The sequence below is a fragment of the Anomaloglossus baeobatrachus genome, chromosome 1 (genome assembly GCF_048569485.1).
Source record: "Anomaloglossus baeobatrachus isolate aAnoBae1 chromosome 1, aAnoBae1.hap1, whole genome shotgun sequence".
NCBI classification, from domain to species: domain Eukaryota; kingdom Metazoa; phylum Chordata; class Amphibia; order Anura; family Aromobatidae; genus Anomaloglossus; species Anomaloglossus baeobatrachus.
The window spans coordinates 269,315,177-269,333,623 of record NC_134353.1 but is presented as its reverse complement, the minus strand read 5'-3'; the positions used below and the strand labels follow the sequence as shown (position 1 = coordinate 269,333,623).

Sequence of the window (18,447 nt, the reverse complement as noted above, 5' to 3'; positions counted from 1 at the left end):
CCGGTTTGAGCACTGCGGCTCAATCCGGCTGTGAAACCTATGCAACGAAAACACCGCATCCTTTTGCATAAGTTCTTACATGCGGCCAGTCCGTTTTTTTCCGGTTGCGGGACGCTACTGAGCATGCGCAGTGGAAGAAACCGCATGCGGCGTCCAGATGCGGTTTTTTCCGCATCCAGCGTCCATAGGCATGCATTGAAAATGCGCCGCAGCGGCCGGATGCGGCGCAATGTGGTTTTTTTTTTTTTTTTTTGCCGGAGCAGAAAACGTTGCAGGCAACGTTCCATCCGGCCGCGGCATCGGCTAAATCTGCCGCATGCGGCAAAAACCGGACTGAACGCAAGCCCATGCGACACAATACGGCACTAATGTAAGTCTATGCAAAAAACCCCGCAACCGGCGGCAAAAAGGTTGTGGTTTTTCTGCAGAGTGCCGTATTGTGCCGCAGAGCAAAAATCGGATGTGAAAGTAGCCTTACTGTGGCTGTTTATGAAAAATAAAGATCCACCCAATTTATTTAAATTAAAAAAAGTGCTGTTTTTTTTTGTTTTTTTTTCTAACCAATCCATGGTAAAGCTGACTGCTGGTGTATTCAGTTTCAGAAGGTCTGTGGATATTGCCCCATAACAGCCTAAAAATACTAACCTGCAGCCAACCCAGACATGGCACATTCATTAGATGTAACACAACTCATCCTGATGTAGTCCCATGACCGGACTGCTCTGGTGCTTTGTCCTGCAATCCAGCAATGGTTTAACTCAGTTAATTGAGCAGCAGGCAGCCCTCAGTTGAACCCTGTCTGATTGCAGGATACAGCTGCACAGCAATCCCCAGTGTGAACTCCAATGATCAGACTGCTGTCCCACAGTTCAGTAAGGCCGGTTTCACACATCCGGCTTTTCGCTGGTTTACCGGATCCGGCGCTCTCCCATACAGTGACTACAGTACAGTGACAGCTCAACAAGCGCCGGTCACATGCTGTCATGTGACCGGCGCATGTGACCCGGAAGTTACAGCGCTGTCACTGTACTGTATTGTCTGTACAGGAGAGCGCCGGATCCGGTAAACCGGCGAAAAGCCGGATGTGTGAAACCGGCCTAATCTGGCAGTGGATTCACCAGTGGTCACTTGGTATCATGGGAACCTGGCTGTGACATCCAGTGCACAATCCAAGAGATGGTTCCCACCTCTCCCCAAACCTGTCTGATCTCAGTTACATTCAATCCATATGCTTTACCCTGTTAGTGGCCTCCAGGTCCCGCACTCCTGTGATCCAGCATAATTAGAGGTTTTATTCTTGAGGAGGGGATGGATGCGGCAATGGAAATTGGGTAAGATTGTTATTGGTAAGCATTTATTGCTATAGAAGAAATACCTTTTCCTAGGTGCATCTTTAGGATCCAGTGATCATTGCAGCATGCCATGTTGTTGTAAAATGGAGACTAAACTGATTAGTCTGACCCTGGGGATTTAGTCTAGTTCATGGAAGAATTAATTTTAATAATTTAATTTGAATGGAATTACCAGACTGTACAAGTGATTTGTTGGTTTTTTTTTTTTATTTCTTGTGTAGAATGTGGTGGTAAGGTTGATAAACCTCCCATTTGTGAGCTCTACATTTGACATGGTGTCCTCCACCTACGTGACCACTAAAGACAACCATCCCTACCTGAAGTCTTTATGTGACATCGCAGAGAAAAGTGTGAAGAGCATCACTTCTGTGGCCATCACCAGCGCCATGCCAATCCTGCAGAAACTCGAGCCTCAAAGTAGGTTTAGCGTCTTGATGGTGGTCACTGTCAAACATGTAATTTTGTTTTTACTTTTTGTCTGTGGTAATCTGCACACCAAATGCTTGGTGGGTTGTTGCAAGGCAACTTGTCCTGAAGATCAGCAAATTCATCTGGAAGTGGAGTACTGAAACATACAAATCTGTATTTTCCAGAATGCAGACTTGTGGGTGGTTTGGTGTTTTTGTTTTTTTTCCAGCCTTTTATGGTGCAGAGGAATAGTCTACTTTCCAATCCTCACTGCTTCTAGTAACCCTGAGCCTTTCACAGAAATGGGATTTCTGCTACAATGTCCAGGATGGTTCAGTGCAGCCAAGGTTATGGTGCATTTTCTTGGACTTTTAAGCGCTTGCACAGAACCCTTTTGACCCTCATCAGAGCTGTCAGGCAAAGTCTAGTGTTAATCTGAGGATAGGGGGGGGGGGAGATGAGGGTCTGGACAGTGGAGCATTGTGGGTTCAAGACATTAAGGCTACATGCTCACACTGCATTATTTTACCACAGTTTTGGTACCAAAATTGCATGCATTTCCTTCCCCAGTATGGTCTGAGACTTCATTTTTACTGTGGCTATATTTGCAGTTATTTTTTCTATTACATTATTGTGATGACCTCAGAAGCTGCATGTTTCTTTGCATTTTGTAGCAGAGTTTCTAATTAGTGATGGGAGGACTTGCAGATTAATCCCCTGCCGACTCGGTGGGCAGTGATTGATCCCTGCATCTGGCCAGTTGCCTTTTCATAGTCTATTGGGACCAGAATCTGGCACAAAGGGGTAGGAGCAAATCTTTATACTTGCCTTGTCACCGGTGCAGCTGTAAGCTCCCACAGTCACTCATTCACTTCCAAGCCACTCATTACCTATTTTGAATATGCACTGCTTTCCCCACCCACCAGCATCTGATTGGTTGCAGGCAGACATGTACACACGCGCACAGTGATGGCATGTCTGATGCTTCCAATCAGATGCTGGTGAGCAGGTATATATTGTACCGTAAAATTTCACATGGGGGCCTCACCATATTATACTTGGCACAGCCTACAGCGGCTGTCAGCCCCAGCCATGAGCTTATCTTGGCTGTGTAGCAAAATAGGAGGAAACACATGCTGCTTTTATTTATGTACCAAAGTAGGTAGAAAAGTGTATAGTTCCCTGATAAAGCCAGACAGCTGGGAGCTGGGTTTCTCAGGCTGAGGAGACTCATGCTTGTGGTGCCCCATTCCTCAGCCAAAAAGAAAAAAAGGCAGCCGGCAGCTGCCCAGGATTGCTGCCTTCATTAGATGTTACAATCCTGCCACTTTACCTGGCTGTTCCTGATTGGTGTGGTGGCAATTGGGGGTAACAGGGGCTTAATTACTGCCCACAGCTGCCACTAAGCCCTAGATCAGTAATGTGAGGCATCTCAGACCCCCTCATCAGTAATCTGTTATCAAAAAGAAGCCCCCCAAAATTCCTTTATTTGAAATGAAATACAAAAAATGGGAAATGCACCTACTGGTAAGTCAGTTTCCAGTAGTCTCTCATGACAGCACAACAGGAGGTAATCCCCTTGACCTATACAGGGGCAGGATCGGAGGTTTTAAGACCCCCCCCCCCCCCCCTCCACCCTCCAGTGTCTTTTTCTAGTACTTGCAGAGGAAGGGATACACTATTTATACCAACAAATACAGTTTATTTTGCCAATGAGTTAGTAAGAGAATGGAAGTAAGGGTGTTATCCTGAGGGACTAATGGAAACTGAATTACCAGTAGGTGTAATTCCCATTTTCCAGATCGTTCCACAGGAGCAATACCAAATGGCTCAGGGGGGGTACAGAAGCCTTAAAGTGGTGGTTCACCCTTTTTATCTTTTTCTAACTTTTCACTATCAATGTAAATTCTTATTGTAGGTCTATTTTCACTTCCTGCAGAGTAGTGCTATACTGCACGCTCAGTGCTGATCACATGACCCCAGGTGCTGTGGCCTCTGGCATCCACTGATGTCACGTCAACGTCCAAGCTCTGAAAGTTAAAACGTAATATCAGAAGCTCGTGTTGCCTCTGATCGTGAGGGACTGGGCTGTAGGCGACACACCATGTCACAGCCCAGCATGAGGGGGGAAGGTTTACTTACCATCCTGCAGCTGTGTGCAGGGGTCAGCACCAGGAGAGGGAGAGGCGTCATCATGTCAGGTGAGTATTTTATCGCAGAGCGCAGTGTGCATCTGCAGAGCAGTGTGTTCTTCCCCCTGGCTGTGCAGAGATGGAGCTGCTGCTGTCATTGATGTGATTTCTCTCAGTGCTTCGATAACATACAGAGACAGGGAAGATGGCAGGGAGGAGTTTGGGTGGAGTGCTGAGTGGGTGTGATAGATGCAGTCCTACAGACCACTGCAAAGGATCATGGAAGTTGTAGGAACTGAACCAAAGAAGTCAGGAGAGATATTAACCCCATCATAGCTGGAGCCAGCAATGAGGATGTGCTGCTAGAGCACAATAAAAGGTAATAGTGTTAAAATAATGTGTGGAAAGGAATATAAGATTTCTGAGAAAAATAAAGTGGTGTTTACTGGACAACTCCTTTTTAGGACCCAAGTCCCAGGCAAGAACTTGGTTAGATATAGTAACCAATTTGTAAACTCCAGAAATCTGGATAGTATGATCAATCTGAAACTGTATGCAGTGCATATTAAGGTTTATCATTGAGAAGTAACATGCCTGTTTTAGGATCCAGAAATTGCCAAGCCTGTTCCACCAGAGGTCACATTCTGGCCCCAGAAGTCCAAAGACTGTGCCTTGGGTAATGATGGACCCGCCATACAGTAACCTAGTCCTATCCTGACCTGGTATAAAAAACAAACCCTCTACCACCTGGGGCAGACTGCCTAACTAGGAATGGACTATACTCCATTAGTGTATAATTGTCACTAGTGTAGACATACTACACAGCCTTCAATGGTGACCAGGGAACATCTAGAGGATCGAGTGTCTCTTTTAATCCCAGAGTGATTCTTCATTTGAGAGCAGGGAGACCCTAGATTTTCTTGTGAGAGCATTGAGCCTATGAGGTAGACTATGGAGCTCTCTGCCACCAGATGAGGCGTCCTCTTGGTTATCACAATTTGATAGATAAATACCAAATACAGCCTTTATCTTGCCTGATCAATATGCATCCACCCAACGTGTGTCATTATAATTACTCATCAGGGGAGTCTTAAAGAGATGCTCTGCATCCCGTCAGTATCTTTGTTCCTGACAGGGCATAGTTTAGGATATTAAAATGCATATTGATCAAGCAATATAAAAGGCTGCATTTGGTATAAGTCAAATTGTGATAACAAAGCGGAAGCCTCAGCTTATATATATATATATATATATTATAATTTTTTTTTTTTTTTTGTACCCAGTTTATCATGGTAAGACTTTTACTTTTTCTTTGCCGGGACCCATTTAATGTGAAGGGTGGGATCCTGAGCTACTATAAAAAGGTCTGTGGTTCTACAATTGTCCTATTGCGCTAAATCCAATTATTTCTCCAGAAGGCGATTCCTTTGTGCATTACTAGGGCATTACTACTGTGCCTGGTGTAGGGGGCCCAGTTAAGAGGGGGCCCGGACAGGCCCAGGGTTAATGCTTATCTTAAGCCCTGGCAGGACGGGCCCCTCCTTCACCAGGCCCCAGTCACAGTTGCCCGGCTGTCGTTTCACCTCCTTATGACTATAATCACTATTTGCATGTGACAGGGCGGGGAATGCAAATTAGCCATCTGGTGGAGTGGAGGCAGTCATTGGAGCAGGGCGCCGGCACATCATTGCTGGACCTTGCAGCAGTGTGGTGAGGTCATCACTCTGCAACCTCCATTACCCTCCTGCAAGTAACGGCGGCAGAGGTGGCGAGGACGCAGCAGCCAGCGGGACAGGTAAGCGCTGTGAGCGGAAGACATTCGCCAGGGTGTGTGAGGTGGCCCGCCCGCTCATCTCAGACCGGGAGGGCCCACTGCTCTCAGCCCGGGGTAGGGGCGCTGATCCCAGCCAGGTTCAGGTGATCTCAGACTGGGGGGGCCTCCCAACCCCTGCCTTACCTCAGCTAGATGCGTGGGAGGACGCTGAATTGCATCAAGGGCAGGTGAGTATGTGAATCATTTGTGATGGGCTCTGTGTTATGTGTAAGATGTGTCCTGCATAGTGTGCTGTCTGTGGGCGGGCTTAGATATATATCTATATTACTGTACATATGTGTTTTTGCAAGAGTAGCAGTGAGACTAGGAAGTTTGAGTGGTGGAGGCGGGGCTTGGGGTGGAGCCTGGGCGGAGTCCCAAGGGGGCCCAAAAACTTTGCCAGTATGGGGCCCTGAAACTCCTAGTGGCGGCCCTGGGCCCTTGGTAGCTTGACAAGAAGGCTGAGACCCCTGAGCCTGTAATCCTTTAATCTGATTAAATTTCAAAGGATAAATTTGCACCATGCTAGGAGCACCTGTCATGCAACTCTCCTGAAGGGACAGGAAAAACACTGGAGGTGGGGAGGGGCATTTTAATCAAGTTGGTGTGCAGTCATGGAACATGACTGCCTACTGAGTTTTAGGCAGACTGAGCCATGCGATCAGCTGTGACATCACTCTGGTTAGCTACAGCTGGAGGTTCCCACTGCCTTCCACCTGTGACCACAGGTAACCTGACCTCCGGGGACCTCAATTAACTCGAGTAAGATCACTGAAGTCACCTGAGGTAAAGTTAACCACCCAAAGTCCTTTTAGTTTTTATTTCTTCTCACTTACAGATTAGTAATGTGGGAGTGAGGTCTCAGCTGCCTCCTATTACTAATTTAAGTCTTGGTGGCAGCTGTGAGCTGACATCACCCCCGAAACCCCCCCCCCTTAAACTGCAATCTCAGGGCAATCAGCAAGAGCCAGGTAAAGTACCAGCAATCCTTTGCAGCTGGCACTGGGGGGGGGGGGGGGTGTCTGACTGCAACCACACCATTGGGCAGGGGAAGCGGTGCATATGTAAATGAAGGTAATGAGTAGCCCCAGAAGTGAATGAGGCCACGGGAGCAGTTACAGCCACACCAGTGACTTGGTAAGTATTGCATACTCATAATTTTTATTTCTATTTTTTGAGCCCCAGTCTGCATTTTGTAATCACAGGCTTCATTTTTTTTTTTTTTTTTTTTGGTCACTACCCAGATTCAGCATGTGCACATCGCCTAAATTCAAATAGAATATCTTCTCGACATATTTCCCAGGAGATGCCACACAAATTCCAAATTTGCCCACCTTTATTCTTTACACTAGAAACATAAACAAGGCCTTTATCATGGAAGGGCTGTATCTTGTAACCTACAGTCCATTCTCTCCTAGCATCGAAGTATGCATAGCACCTTGCCAGTATTTGCCAGAACTCTGCTGGCATCAATATGTAGATGTAACTTTTTTCTTTTCGCCTCTCCCTTCCCAGTTGCTCTGGCAAACAATATTGCCTGCGTTGGACTTGATAAAATTGAAGAAAGGTTGCCTATTCTGTATCAGTCTTCTGAAAAGGTAAGCTACTGAAGTCATGTAGAGCCTTAAAGAAGGTGTCCACTACTTAAACAGCCCCCATCTCAGTCCCCTTGTTTGCTCACATAAATAAATGTGCCTATACTCTTTTCCAGGCTCCACATGATGACCCACTTGCCCCATTACCAATCTCCACTGGCGTCCTTCTCCCCACCTTTGGACATTTTTGAGCAGGAAGTCAGCACAGCACTCACATCCTGCTGAAATGTCCAGTTGGGGAGTCACTGGGTGCTTATTGGTCGTGGGTCCCGCATGTCATGGCCCTGGGAATGTGGCTTTTGACATCTCTGCAACTTCACCAATGGGGTATAGGCTTATTTCTTTGTCGCTCCATTGGGAGACCCAGACAATTGGGTGTATAGGCTATGCCTCCGGAGGCCGCACAAAGTATTACACTTAAAAGTGTTAAGCCCCTCCCCTTCTGCCTATACACCCCCCATGCTCCCACGGGCTCCTCAGTTTTTTGCTTTGTGCGAAGGAGGTCAGACACGCACGCACAGCTCCACAGATTGGTCAGCAGCAGCTGCTGACTATATCGGATGGAAGAAAAGTGGGCCCATATAGGGTCCCCAGCATGCTCCCTTCTCACCCCACTCTTGTGGGCGGTGTAGTTAAGGTTGAGGTATCCATTGCGGGTACGGAGGCTGGAGCCCACATGCTGCTTTCCTTCCCCATCCCCCTCAGGGCTCTGGTGAAGTGGGATCCTATCGGTCTCCAGGCACTGAGACCGTGCTTCATCCACAACTCCTGGGAGACTGCTGGATAGGAGCCGGGTATCGTTCAGGGACATGGCCCTGCTACTTGGAGGTACTCTGTGTCCCCGTGGGGACCGCGCACAGCAACACTCCAGCATTGCTGGGTGTGCTAGTGCACCGGGGACCGCGGCGCTGACCGGGTTAATATGTGCCATTACACACTCAGCGCTGCTGAGTGTTTATGTATAGGGACTGCCGCACTAACCGCCGCTGCCAGGGAAACACTGCGGCGCGGCTGGGACTTGTAGTGCGCCGGGGACTTTCGCGCCGGCCGCGCTTTTACGGCGGCCGCGTTTATTACTAGAGTCCCCGGCTTTTTGCGGCCTAGTTTCCTTTCCTCCCGCCCACAGCCCTGACAGGCAGGGGAAGGGCGGGACGCTGCACAGAACGAGCAGCACTGAGGGCTGGAGCATGCTTTGCATACTCCACTCCCCTCACTGTGCACAGTGCAGGCACCAGCTCCCGCACTTTCTGAGCCACGCCCACGGCTCCCACCTCTCCTCAGGACGCCGGCAGCCATTCCTGTCAGCTCCTTGGACGCTACAGAGGGGGACAAAGTCTGGGAGACTCAGGCAGGGACTCTGGTGGCCTCACAACCACTTTAAGCGGGTGGTAAGCAGCACCTGTGGTGCTAGCCCCATTGTGCAGTAGTGTAACATTATATGTTTATGGTATACATATTTTACACTGTATGGTGCACAGTTGATTTCTGGCTATATACCCTATTGTGTTACTCAGGGAAGATAATAGCATGGCGCCCACGAAAGGCAGGGGTGCCAAAACACAGGCTTATTATGCTGCCTGCGCCGCATGTATGACCCCGCTACCGGCAGGTTCCACTGACCCTCATTGTGTGCACTGTTCGGCCCCTGTGGCACTTACTCAGCTAGAGCCTCTGCTAAGGGGGGCCCAGGGGGAGCCACCTGCTGACACTGTTCAGGTGACGGGGACAGAGTTTGCAAAACTCTCTGAGACTATGGCTAAGATACTAGAAGCCTTGCAGTCCAGGCCGGTATCTCAGCACAGGGACTCTGTTGAATCTTTGTCCCCTGGCCCACCTCAGTTGGACCAACAATGTCCTCCTGGGGTGTCTCATGGATCCCAGGCTGAGGGTTCTGACACAGACCCCGGCCCCAGACCGACTAAGCGAGCTCACTTGACAATTCCCTTGACATCCTCATATTGTTCAGGGTCTCAGCGGGGGGAATCTCTAGTTGATGATGCGGACACAGCTGATCAGGATTCTGATCCTGAGGCCGCTCTCAATCTTGATACTCCGGACGGGGACGCCATAGTGAACGACCTTATTGCGTCCATCAATCGTATGTTGGATATTTCTCCCTCAGCTCCTCCGGTGGAGGAGTCAGCTTCACAGCAGGAGAAATTCCGTTTCAGGTTTCCCAAGCGTACAGAGTATGTTTCTGGACCACTCTGATTTCAGAGAGACAGTCCAGAATCACCATGCTTGTCTAGATAAGCGTTTTTCTAAGCGCCTTAAGGATACACGTTATCCCTTTCCCCCTGACGTGGTCAAAAGTTGGGCTCAGTGTCCCAAAGTGGATCCTCCAATCTCCAGACTGGCAGCTAGATCCATACTTGCAGTGGAAGACGGGGCTTGACTCAAAGATGCCACTGACAGGCAGATGGAGCTCTGGTTGAAATCCATCTATGAAGCTATCGGCGCTTCTTTTGCCCCAGCATTCGCAGCCGTATGGGCGCTGCAAGCTATCTCAGCAGGTCAAGCGCAAATCGACGCAGCCACACGCACGTCTGCGCCACAGGTGGCGTCCATAACCACACAGACTTCGGCATTTGCGTCTTACGCTATTAATGCTGTTCTGGACTCTGCGAGCCGTACGGCGGTTGCAGCCGCCAATTCGGTGGTACTCCGCAGGGCCTTGTGGCTACGGGAATGGAAGGCAGATTCTGTTTCCAAAAAGCGCTTAACCAGTTTGCCAATTTCTGCCAACCGATTGTTTGGCGAGCGTTTGGATGAAATCATCAAACAATCCAAGGGAAAGGATACATCCTTACCCCAGCCCAAACCGAAAATACCCCAACAGAGGAGGGGGCAGTCGAGTTTTCGGTCCTTTCGGGGCGCGGGCAGGTCCCAATTCTCTTCGTCCACAAGGCCTCAAAGATCAAAGGAACTCTGATGCATGGCGGTCTAAGTCACGTCCTAAAAAGGCCACCGGAGGTGCCGCTACCAAAGCGGCTTCCTCATGACTTTCGGCCTCCCCACTCCGCATCTTCGGTCGGTGCCAGGCTCTCCCGCTTTTGCGACACCTGGCTGCCACGGGTAAAAGACCGTTGGGTAAGAGACATTCTGTCTCACGGTTACAAGATAGAGTTCACCTCTCGTCCCCCGACTCGATTCTTCAGGTCATCCCCGCCTACCGAGCGAGCCGAGGCTCTTCTGCAGGCGCTGGGCACTCTGAAGGCAGAAGGAGTGGTGGTCCCTGTTCCTATTCAGCAACAGGGTCACGGTTTTTACTCCAACTTGTTTGTGGTCCCAAAGAAGGACGGGTCTTTCCGTCCTGTCCTGGACCTGAAACTTCTCAACAAACACGTAAAGACCAGGCGGTTCCGGATGGAATCCCTCCGCTCCGTCATCGCCTCAATGTCCCAAGGAGATTTCCTTGCATCGATCGATATCAAGGATGCATATCTCCACGTACCGATTGCACCAGCGCTTCTTGCGCTTCGCCATAGAAAACTAACACCTGCAGTTCGTGGCACTGCCGTTCGGCCTGGCAACAGCCCCACGGGTTTTCACCAAGGTGATGGCTACTGTAGTAGCGGTCCTCCACTCTCAGGGTCACTCGGTGATCCCGTACTTGGACGATCTGATCAAGGCACCCTCTCTAGAGGCATGCCAACACAGCCTCGACGCTACCCTGGAGACTCTCCAGAGTTTCGGGTGGATCATCAATTTTCCAAAGTCAAATCTGACACCGGCCCAATCGCTGACATATCTTGGCATGGAGTTTCATACCCTCTCAGCGATAGTGAAGCTTCCACTGATCAAGCAGCGGTCACTACAGACAGGGGTACAATCTCTCCTTCAAGGCCAGTCACACCCCTTGAGGCGCCTCATGCACTTCCGGGGGAAGATGATGGCAGCAATGGAGGCAGTTCCGTTCGCGCAGTTTCACCTGCGTCCACTTCAATGGGACAGGAAGCCGACGTCCCTCGACAGGAACGTCTCCCTCTCTCAGGCGACCAAAGCTTCCCTTCGGTGGTGGCTTCTTCCCACTTCATTATCGAAGGGGAAATCCTTCCTACCCCCATCCTGGGAGGTGGTCACGACGGACGCGAGTCTGTCAGGGTGGGGAGCAGTTTTTCTCCACCACAGGGCTCAGGGTACATGGACCCAGCAAGAGTCCTCGCTTCAGATCAATGTTCTGGAAATACGGGCAGTGTATCTTGCCCTGAAGGCGTTCCAGCAGTGGCTGGAAGGCAAGCAGATCAGAATTCAGTCGGACAATTCCACAGCGGTGGCATACATCAATCACCAAGGCGGCACACGCAGTCGGCAAGCCTTCCAGGAAGTCCGGCGGATTTTGATGTGGGTGGAAGCCACGGCCTCCACCATCTCTGCAGTTCACATTCCAGGCGTGGAAAACTGGGAAGCAGACTATCTCAGTCGCCAGGGCATGGACGCAGGGGAATGGTCCCTTCACCCGGACGTGTTTCAGGAGATCTGTTGCCGCTGGGGGGTGCCGGACGTCAACCTCATGGCGTCCCGGCACAACAAGGTACCGGTGTTCATGGCACGGTCTCAAGATCCCAGAGCTCTGGCGGCAGACGCCTTAGTTCAGGATTGGTCGCAGTTTCAGCTCCCTTATGTGTTTCCTCAGCTGGCACTGTTGCCCAGAGTGTTACGCAAGATCAGGGCCGACTGCCGCCGCGTCATCCTCGTCGCTCCAGACTGGCCGAGGCGGTCGTGGTACCCGGATCTGTGGCATCTCACGGTCGGCCAACCGTGGGCACTACCAGACCGACCAGACTTGCTATCTCAAGGGCCGTTTTTCCATCTGAATTCTGCAGCCCTCAACCTGACTGTGTGGCCATTGAGTCCTGGATCCTAGCGTCTTCAGGGTTATCTCAAGACGTCATTGCCACTATGAGACAGGCTAGGAAACCAACGTCCGCCAAGATCTACCACAGGACGTGGAAAATTTTCCTGTCGTGGTGCTCTGCTCAGGGTTTTTCTCCCTGGCCTTTTGCCTTGCCCACTTTTCTGTCCTTCCTTCAATCTGGACTGGAAAAGGGTTTGTCGCTCGGCTCCCTTAAGGGACAAGTCTCAGCGCTCTGTTTTTCCAGAAGCGCCTAGCCAGACTTCCACAGGTGCGCACGTTCCTGCAGGGGGTTTGTCACATCATTCCTCCTTACAAGCGGCCGTTAGAACCCTGGGATCTGAACAGGGTGCTGCTGGTTCTTCAGAAACCACCATTCGAGCCAATGAGAGATATTTCTCTCACGCCTTTCGCAGAAAGTGGTTTTTCTAGTAGCAGTCACTTCACTTCGGAGAGTGTCTGAGCTAGCAGCGCTGTCATGCAAAGCCCCTTTCCTGGTTTTTCACCAGGACAAGGTGGTTCTGCGTCCGGTTCCGGAATTTCTCCCTAAGGTGGTATCCCCCTTTCATCTCAATCAGGATATCTCCTTACCTTCTTTTTGTCCTCATCCAGTTCACCAATGTAAAAAGGATTTGCACTTGTTAGATCTGGTGAGAGCACTCAGACTCTACATTTCTCGTACGGCGCCCCTGCGCCGCTCGGATGCACTTTGTCCTTGTCGCTGGCCAGCGTAAAGGGTCACAGGCTTCCAAATCAACCTTGGCTCGGTGGATCAAGCAGCCAATTCTCGAAGCCTACCGTTCGGCTGGGCTTCCGGTTCCCTCAGGGCTGAAGGCCCATTCTACCAGAGCCGTGGGCGCGTCCTGGGCTTTGAGGCACCAGGCTACGGCTCAGCAGGTGTCAGGCGGCTACCTGGTCGAGCCTGCACACTTTCACGAAACACTATCAGGTGCATACCTATGCTTCGGCGGATGCCAGCCTAGGTAGACGAGTCCTTCAGGCGGCGGTTGCCCACCTGTAGGAAGAGGCCGTTTTATGGCTCTCTTACAAGGTATTATTTTACCCACCCAGGGACTGCTTTTGGACGTCCCAATTGTCTGGGTCTCCCAATGGAGCGACAAAGAAGGGAATTTTGTTTACTTACCGTAAATTCCTTTTCTTCTAGCTCCAATTGGGAGACCCAGCGCCCGCCCCTGTTTTTTTTTTGTGTACACATGTTGTTCATGTTGAATGGTTTCAGTTCTCCGATATTCCTTCGGATTGAAGTTACTTTAAACCAGTTTTTAATTCTTTTCCTCCTTCTTGCTTTTGCACCAAAACTGAGGAGCCCGTGGGAGCACGGGGGGTGTATAGGCAGAAGGGGAGGGGCTTAACACTTTTAAGTGTAATACTTTGTGCGGCCTCCGGAGGCATAGCCTATACACCCAATTGTCTGGGTCTCCCAATTGGAGCTAGAAGAAAAGGAATTTACGGTAAGTAAACAAAATTCCCTTCTTTTACAGGGGCAAAGGGGCAGTCTTAGTGGACAACAACCCCCCCCCCCCCTTAAACTTTACCTACTGTCATATTAGAGGTGTCATCTTGTATATTTTTAGGTTGTGGCTAAGGCCTCAGAAGCAGTTGTTGGTGCCAGAGATGCTGTTATCCATAGTATCACAGGAGTAGTGGATAAAACCAAGGGAGCTGTGCAGGAGAGTGTGGAGATGTCTAAGGCTGTTGTAAATGGCAGCATTAATACTGTTCTGGGAAGCCGTGTAGTGCAGATCATAAGCGACCGTGTGGACTCTGCACTAACTAGGTCTGAATGTCTTCTGGAACAATACCTGCCACAAACAGATGAAGAGCTAGGTAAGCGAAACCTAGCAAGCCAATGGTGACCCAGCCTGGGAAACTTGCCTACCTTTGTGGACAGGGTACATGAGATTTGTTGGTTTCAGTCCAAAAAAACTAGCCTGACTAAAGGGTAATTTCCATTTTTATAAATGGGCACAGTTTTATTTCTTGTGACCTTTGAAAGGCTGGTCTGGCACTGAATGCCAATTTAACCAACTTCCTAACTAAAATGCCCTAGATTTGGCTAATATCACATTTTAGACATCACCAGAAATGCAGTGAGATATCACAGGAGGCTGCCTCAGCTTCATGCAGCTTCTCTCACCATATTAATCTTTTGAAGGGGTGCTTTGGTTTTGTCGTCCACCCCCCCCTCCATCTTTGTAATCACAATCTTGTTAATGTTTCTGCATTTTGTTCATTTTTGTTCCAGCTAATGTATCCAGATAAGCTGTTAATATATGGGCATTACAAATTTCTTTATAGCGAAGGACACAGCTGAAACACAAGGCATTGAGATGTCCCAAGATAAGCCTGGCTACTACGTGCGCCTGGGATCCCTCTCTACTAAGGCCCGCAGGCGTGCTTATCAACAGGCCCTGACCAGGGTGAAGGATGCCAAATGCAGGAGTCAGGAAGCCATTGCTCAGCTCCAGAACACCATTGACCTGGTTAGTACATGTAATTCAAATGTACTGAAAAATCATCTACATTAAGGTTAGGCTCCATTGCTGCTACATGGAATAGAATCATAAAATTTGTGTACTTGGTACACTAACATATTCATGGTAACCCATCAGCCACAAGGTGACCTTTTCTGGTACAACCTAGAGCCAATCAAATGACTCAGATTAAAGGTCTACAAATGGTTTAATGTACTTGTCCTACAAAAGTACACTTGAATCAACAGATCTTGGCATAAGGGCCAATTGAATGTTTTCAAATGATCCTGTGGTATCTCAATTGTGGTGTACCATCCAATCATGGCTATATCTAACCATTGCAGAGTGTTCCAGTTCATGGTCTGCACAGACCATAGCTCTCAGCCCTGGGGCAGTGGGAGAGGTGCAAGGTGCCCATAACTGACAACAGCTGGGTCTTGTAGATGCTGCTTTCTGAATATCTAACTTCTTACCAGTCTGTCACCTCTCCAGTTCTGAGCTCCTCAATGTCCATGATAGCCAAGCTCAGGACTGAGGCAGAAACTCTCCTGTGGTCTGTTTAGTCTGTGCACTCAGTGACTTGTGCTTCTCCCACCCAGTACTCTACATTAAAAGACCGCCACTACAGAATATTGCAACAGCGCACTTTAAAAGGTTTCAGTGCAGGTTTATTATCCAATTGCAGAATTTAACGTTCCAAGATTAAACAAGTTAAATGTTTAATGTGGGCATCCCTCCCCTTTTTTAAATGGGATTCAGCATTCATTGAAACCTTTGGGCTGATAGCAATGCTTAGTCAATGTAGAGAAGTCTTAACAAAAACCCTTCACCAGTGCTTCTGTACAAGGGGTGATTCATAAAAGGATGGTGCAAATATCAAAGGCCTCTACTCTTGCATCTTTTGAATTGCCCCACTTGTACACACAGCAGCTTGTATCTATTCACACTTGCCTTTCTCTGCTAAAAGGTGCCGTGTGGTTTGTTTTTACTTGTAATTTGACACTTCTTGAGTTTAACAAATTGATTCTTATCTGTAAAACTTTGCAGATTAGAGATCTTGCACTAAAATGTAACCAAAAACCAGTCCTAAATTTTTAGTGTATAGGTTAGCTTTCATATGAAGAATGGTGTCTGGCTGAATCTTGCAGATCAGCTTAAGAGATTGCAGTTGTTCCTAAGGAGATCCCCTCTGTAATGGGAAATTCCTCACTGAATATGGTTTTGTTTTTAACACTATGAAATTTGATAATGGTTCAGGGTGTCCTTGCTTGCCGGTCAGTGATGAGGGCAATCTGACCTGTTGTCCAGAGCTCCGGGAGGCCTGTGGTCAGATTGCCCTCATCACACGCTGCGTGCTGGGCAGGGAACAGGACAGATCCTGCAGCGCTACACAGTGTAAGAGCAGAACGCAGGAATCTCTCCTCTGTACCCTGCCCGACACTTTTCTATGACACGCACGCGCCCTGATATCATCAGTACGGCGTGCGTGTCAGTTGAAAAGTTCCCGCCCGGCATGAGAAGAAGCTGAAGTGGCGGGGCCTGTACGGAGAGAAGCAGCGGCTCCTAGTAGTACAGCATCGGCACAGCCTGGGCATGTGAAAGAAGCTGCTCAGCGGGGGTCTCGTACGGAGGTGCCTGAGGAGGGGACAAAAAGAGGTGAGTGGTTATTAGTAACCTGTGGGGACAATGGGGGGAAGGGGGGGTAACTGACAAATATTTGGGGTGTAGGATGAGAATGTAGTTTTACAGGTGTGGTATATGGGGGGCGGGTGTAGTGGTAGTTTTATAGGGGTGTAGTATAATACGTGTGTGTATATAGGGGTGTAGTGTATAATACGTGTGTGTGTATAGGGGTGTAGTATAATACTTCACCCCTATATACACCTGTATTATACTGGGTGTTTTTTTTTCTATCCGAGTTAATCATTAGTCTGACCCTCAAACAATCCCAATTTCTCATGTGGCCCCATGGGAAAATTAATTGCCCACCCGTGGTCTAAGATATTACAACATTGCTTATTTTCATGAGTGCTATTTTCTGAAATTTGACCAACACTTGCCTGATAAGCATAATAGTCTTGGTTCTGGCTCTGATATTGAGGATATTTCAGGGTACCTGAATAAGCCAAATGTAGTGCATATAATCTCACCTGCTTATATACAACTTTTCAGATTGAATATGCAAGAAAGAACATAAATAGTGCAAATCAGAAGATCCATGATGCTCAGGAGAACATATACAACAAGTGGGTGGAGTGGACAAAAGGCTCCAGAGAAGATGCTGGTGGGGAAACTGAGGGTGCAGAGGTAATGACACTCCCTTGAGTCTTATGCTAGGCATCATCTGTGTACTGGAAACATAACATTTCTTCTCCTTACAGGAAATTGAATCCCACACACTGGCTATTGCCCGGCATCTTGCTAATCACCTGCAAAGCACATGTCTGTCTCTGGTCTCCAGTGTCCAAGGTCTTCAGCAAAACCTTCAGAACAAGGCTCAAAGTATTAGTGCCATGGCTGCAGATATCTATCAAAACTTCCACTCTGCCTCTTCCTTCAGAGACATGTCTGACAGCCTCTTAACCGCCACTAAGGACAAGATTACCCAAATAAAGGATGGTATGGATGAGATGATAACCTACTTTATAAATAACACTCCACTAAATTGGCTGGTAGGTCACTTCACTCCAGAACTGGCTGGTAGCCAAGATAAGGAGGAAGAAATTGATGATGGAGGCTCAGACAAAAAGTAAAAAAAAAAACCCCACCTGAACTGTCAAACATCACTGACTTGTCATTTGTTTTCCATCTCCTTGCTTTCCCCCTTAATCAGAGGGCCAGTATCTGGCAACAGACCATGGAAGATGTGAAGGGTTGGCGGTCATTGACCCTTGTCTTGCTCTTGGTCTTTATTTTTGTCTTCACAAATCCAGCTTAACTGTAACCAGTATCACTAATGTATAACCCCCAGTATGTAACTGTTTTAATGAACCTTTTGTATGTTAATAAAATACTGCATTGACTTGTCTGTCAGATGTGTATAAACTTCACAACCATAGTTGATGGGTAAAATCTGTGGTCTGAAGGAAAGCTTTAAACTTCCAGATTACTCCATGGAATCTTTAGAATTCACCTTTTGAAGGGAGGAGCTAGAGGCACACTGACAATGCAAGTTATTCTAAGACCCCATTGGCAGTGCTTCATAGAACTTCACAATCACCAGCTACAATTTCTGTAATGGGAGAATCTGAAAGCTGGCTCTAATGCAGGGACCATTTGTCGCAGTTACAGCCATCACTTACTATAGATGGAGCAGTGACTGAAGCAGTGCTGTTTCCACCCCTATGCCTGACATTATTCCCCCTCAGGAGTGTTTTTAGCTTGTGTTTTTTTTTTCTCCACAGCAGCACCGCTCTCAATATGGGTGCAGGGCAGGTTCAGCACCATATTTAAAGGGAATCTGTCTTGCATGATTTATGCAATCTCAGATGTAGCAAAAAACAGCTGAGGACCTGAATCCAACAATATAGCACTTTAATTACTGGTTGCAATCATATACTAGGATGGGGCTACATTACTCCATAACAGTGCATCATGACCCCTCCCTACTTTCCACCTTTAAAACCTAGGTATGTCTTACAGTCCAGTATGTCTTATAAAATATACAGTAGATCCCTGTGCTATGTAGGCATTAACTGAAATGATCTGTATTGTCCACACTGGTGCAGGCAGTGTTCTCTTCATTATGCCAAAGGTTTAGAAAGACATGGACCAGACATCCAGTCATATTTAGTCTA

The 18,447-nt window shown here is 48.4% G+C and overlaps 1 protein-coding gene across 1 annotated transcript; it reads left to right on the top strand.

Moving 5' to 3' along the window:
- Positions 1 to 1,609: 1,609 nt before the first annotated feature.
- Positions 1,610 to 17,612, top strand: LOC142291823 (perilipin-2-like). Its single transcript, XM_075336665.1, has 6 exons — positions 1,610 to 1,769; positions 7,221 to 7,303; positions 13,751 to 14,003; positions 14,475 to 14,659; positions 16,823 to 16,957; positions 17,032 to 17,612. The coding sequence occupies exons 1-6, from the start codon at positions 1,625 to 1,627 to the stop codon at positions 17,401 to 17,403; spliced, it is 1,173 nt and encodes a 390-aa protein (XP_075192780.1). The 5' UTR covers positions 1,610 to 1,624; the 3' UTR covers positions 17,404 to 17,612.
- The last annotated feature ends 835 nt before the right edge of the window (positions 17,613 to 18,447 follow it).

What these genes read in the sequence shown, in the direction of transcription:
- LOC142291823 (XM_075336665.1), top strand. Translation starts at nt 1,625, where the DNA reads ATGGTGTCCTCCACCTACGTGACCACTAAAGACAACCATCCCTACCTG. An exon ending in TCCAGAACACCATTGACCTG is followed by an intron (nt 14,660 to 16,822) that starts GTTAGTACATGT and finishes ACAACTTTTCAG; the next exon opens with ATTGAATATGCAAGAAAGAA. An exon ending in GGGAAACTGAGGGTGCAGAG is followed by an intron (nt 16,958 to 17,031) that starts GTAATGACACTC and finishes TTCTCCTTACAG; the next exon opens with GAAATTGAATCCCACACACT.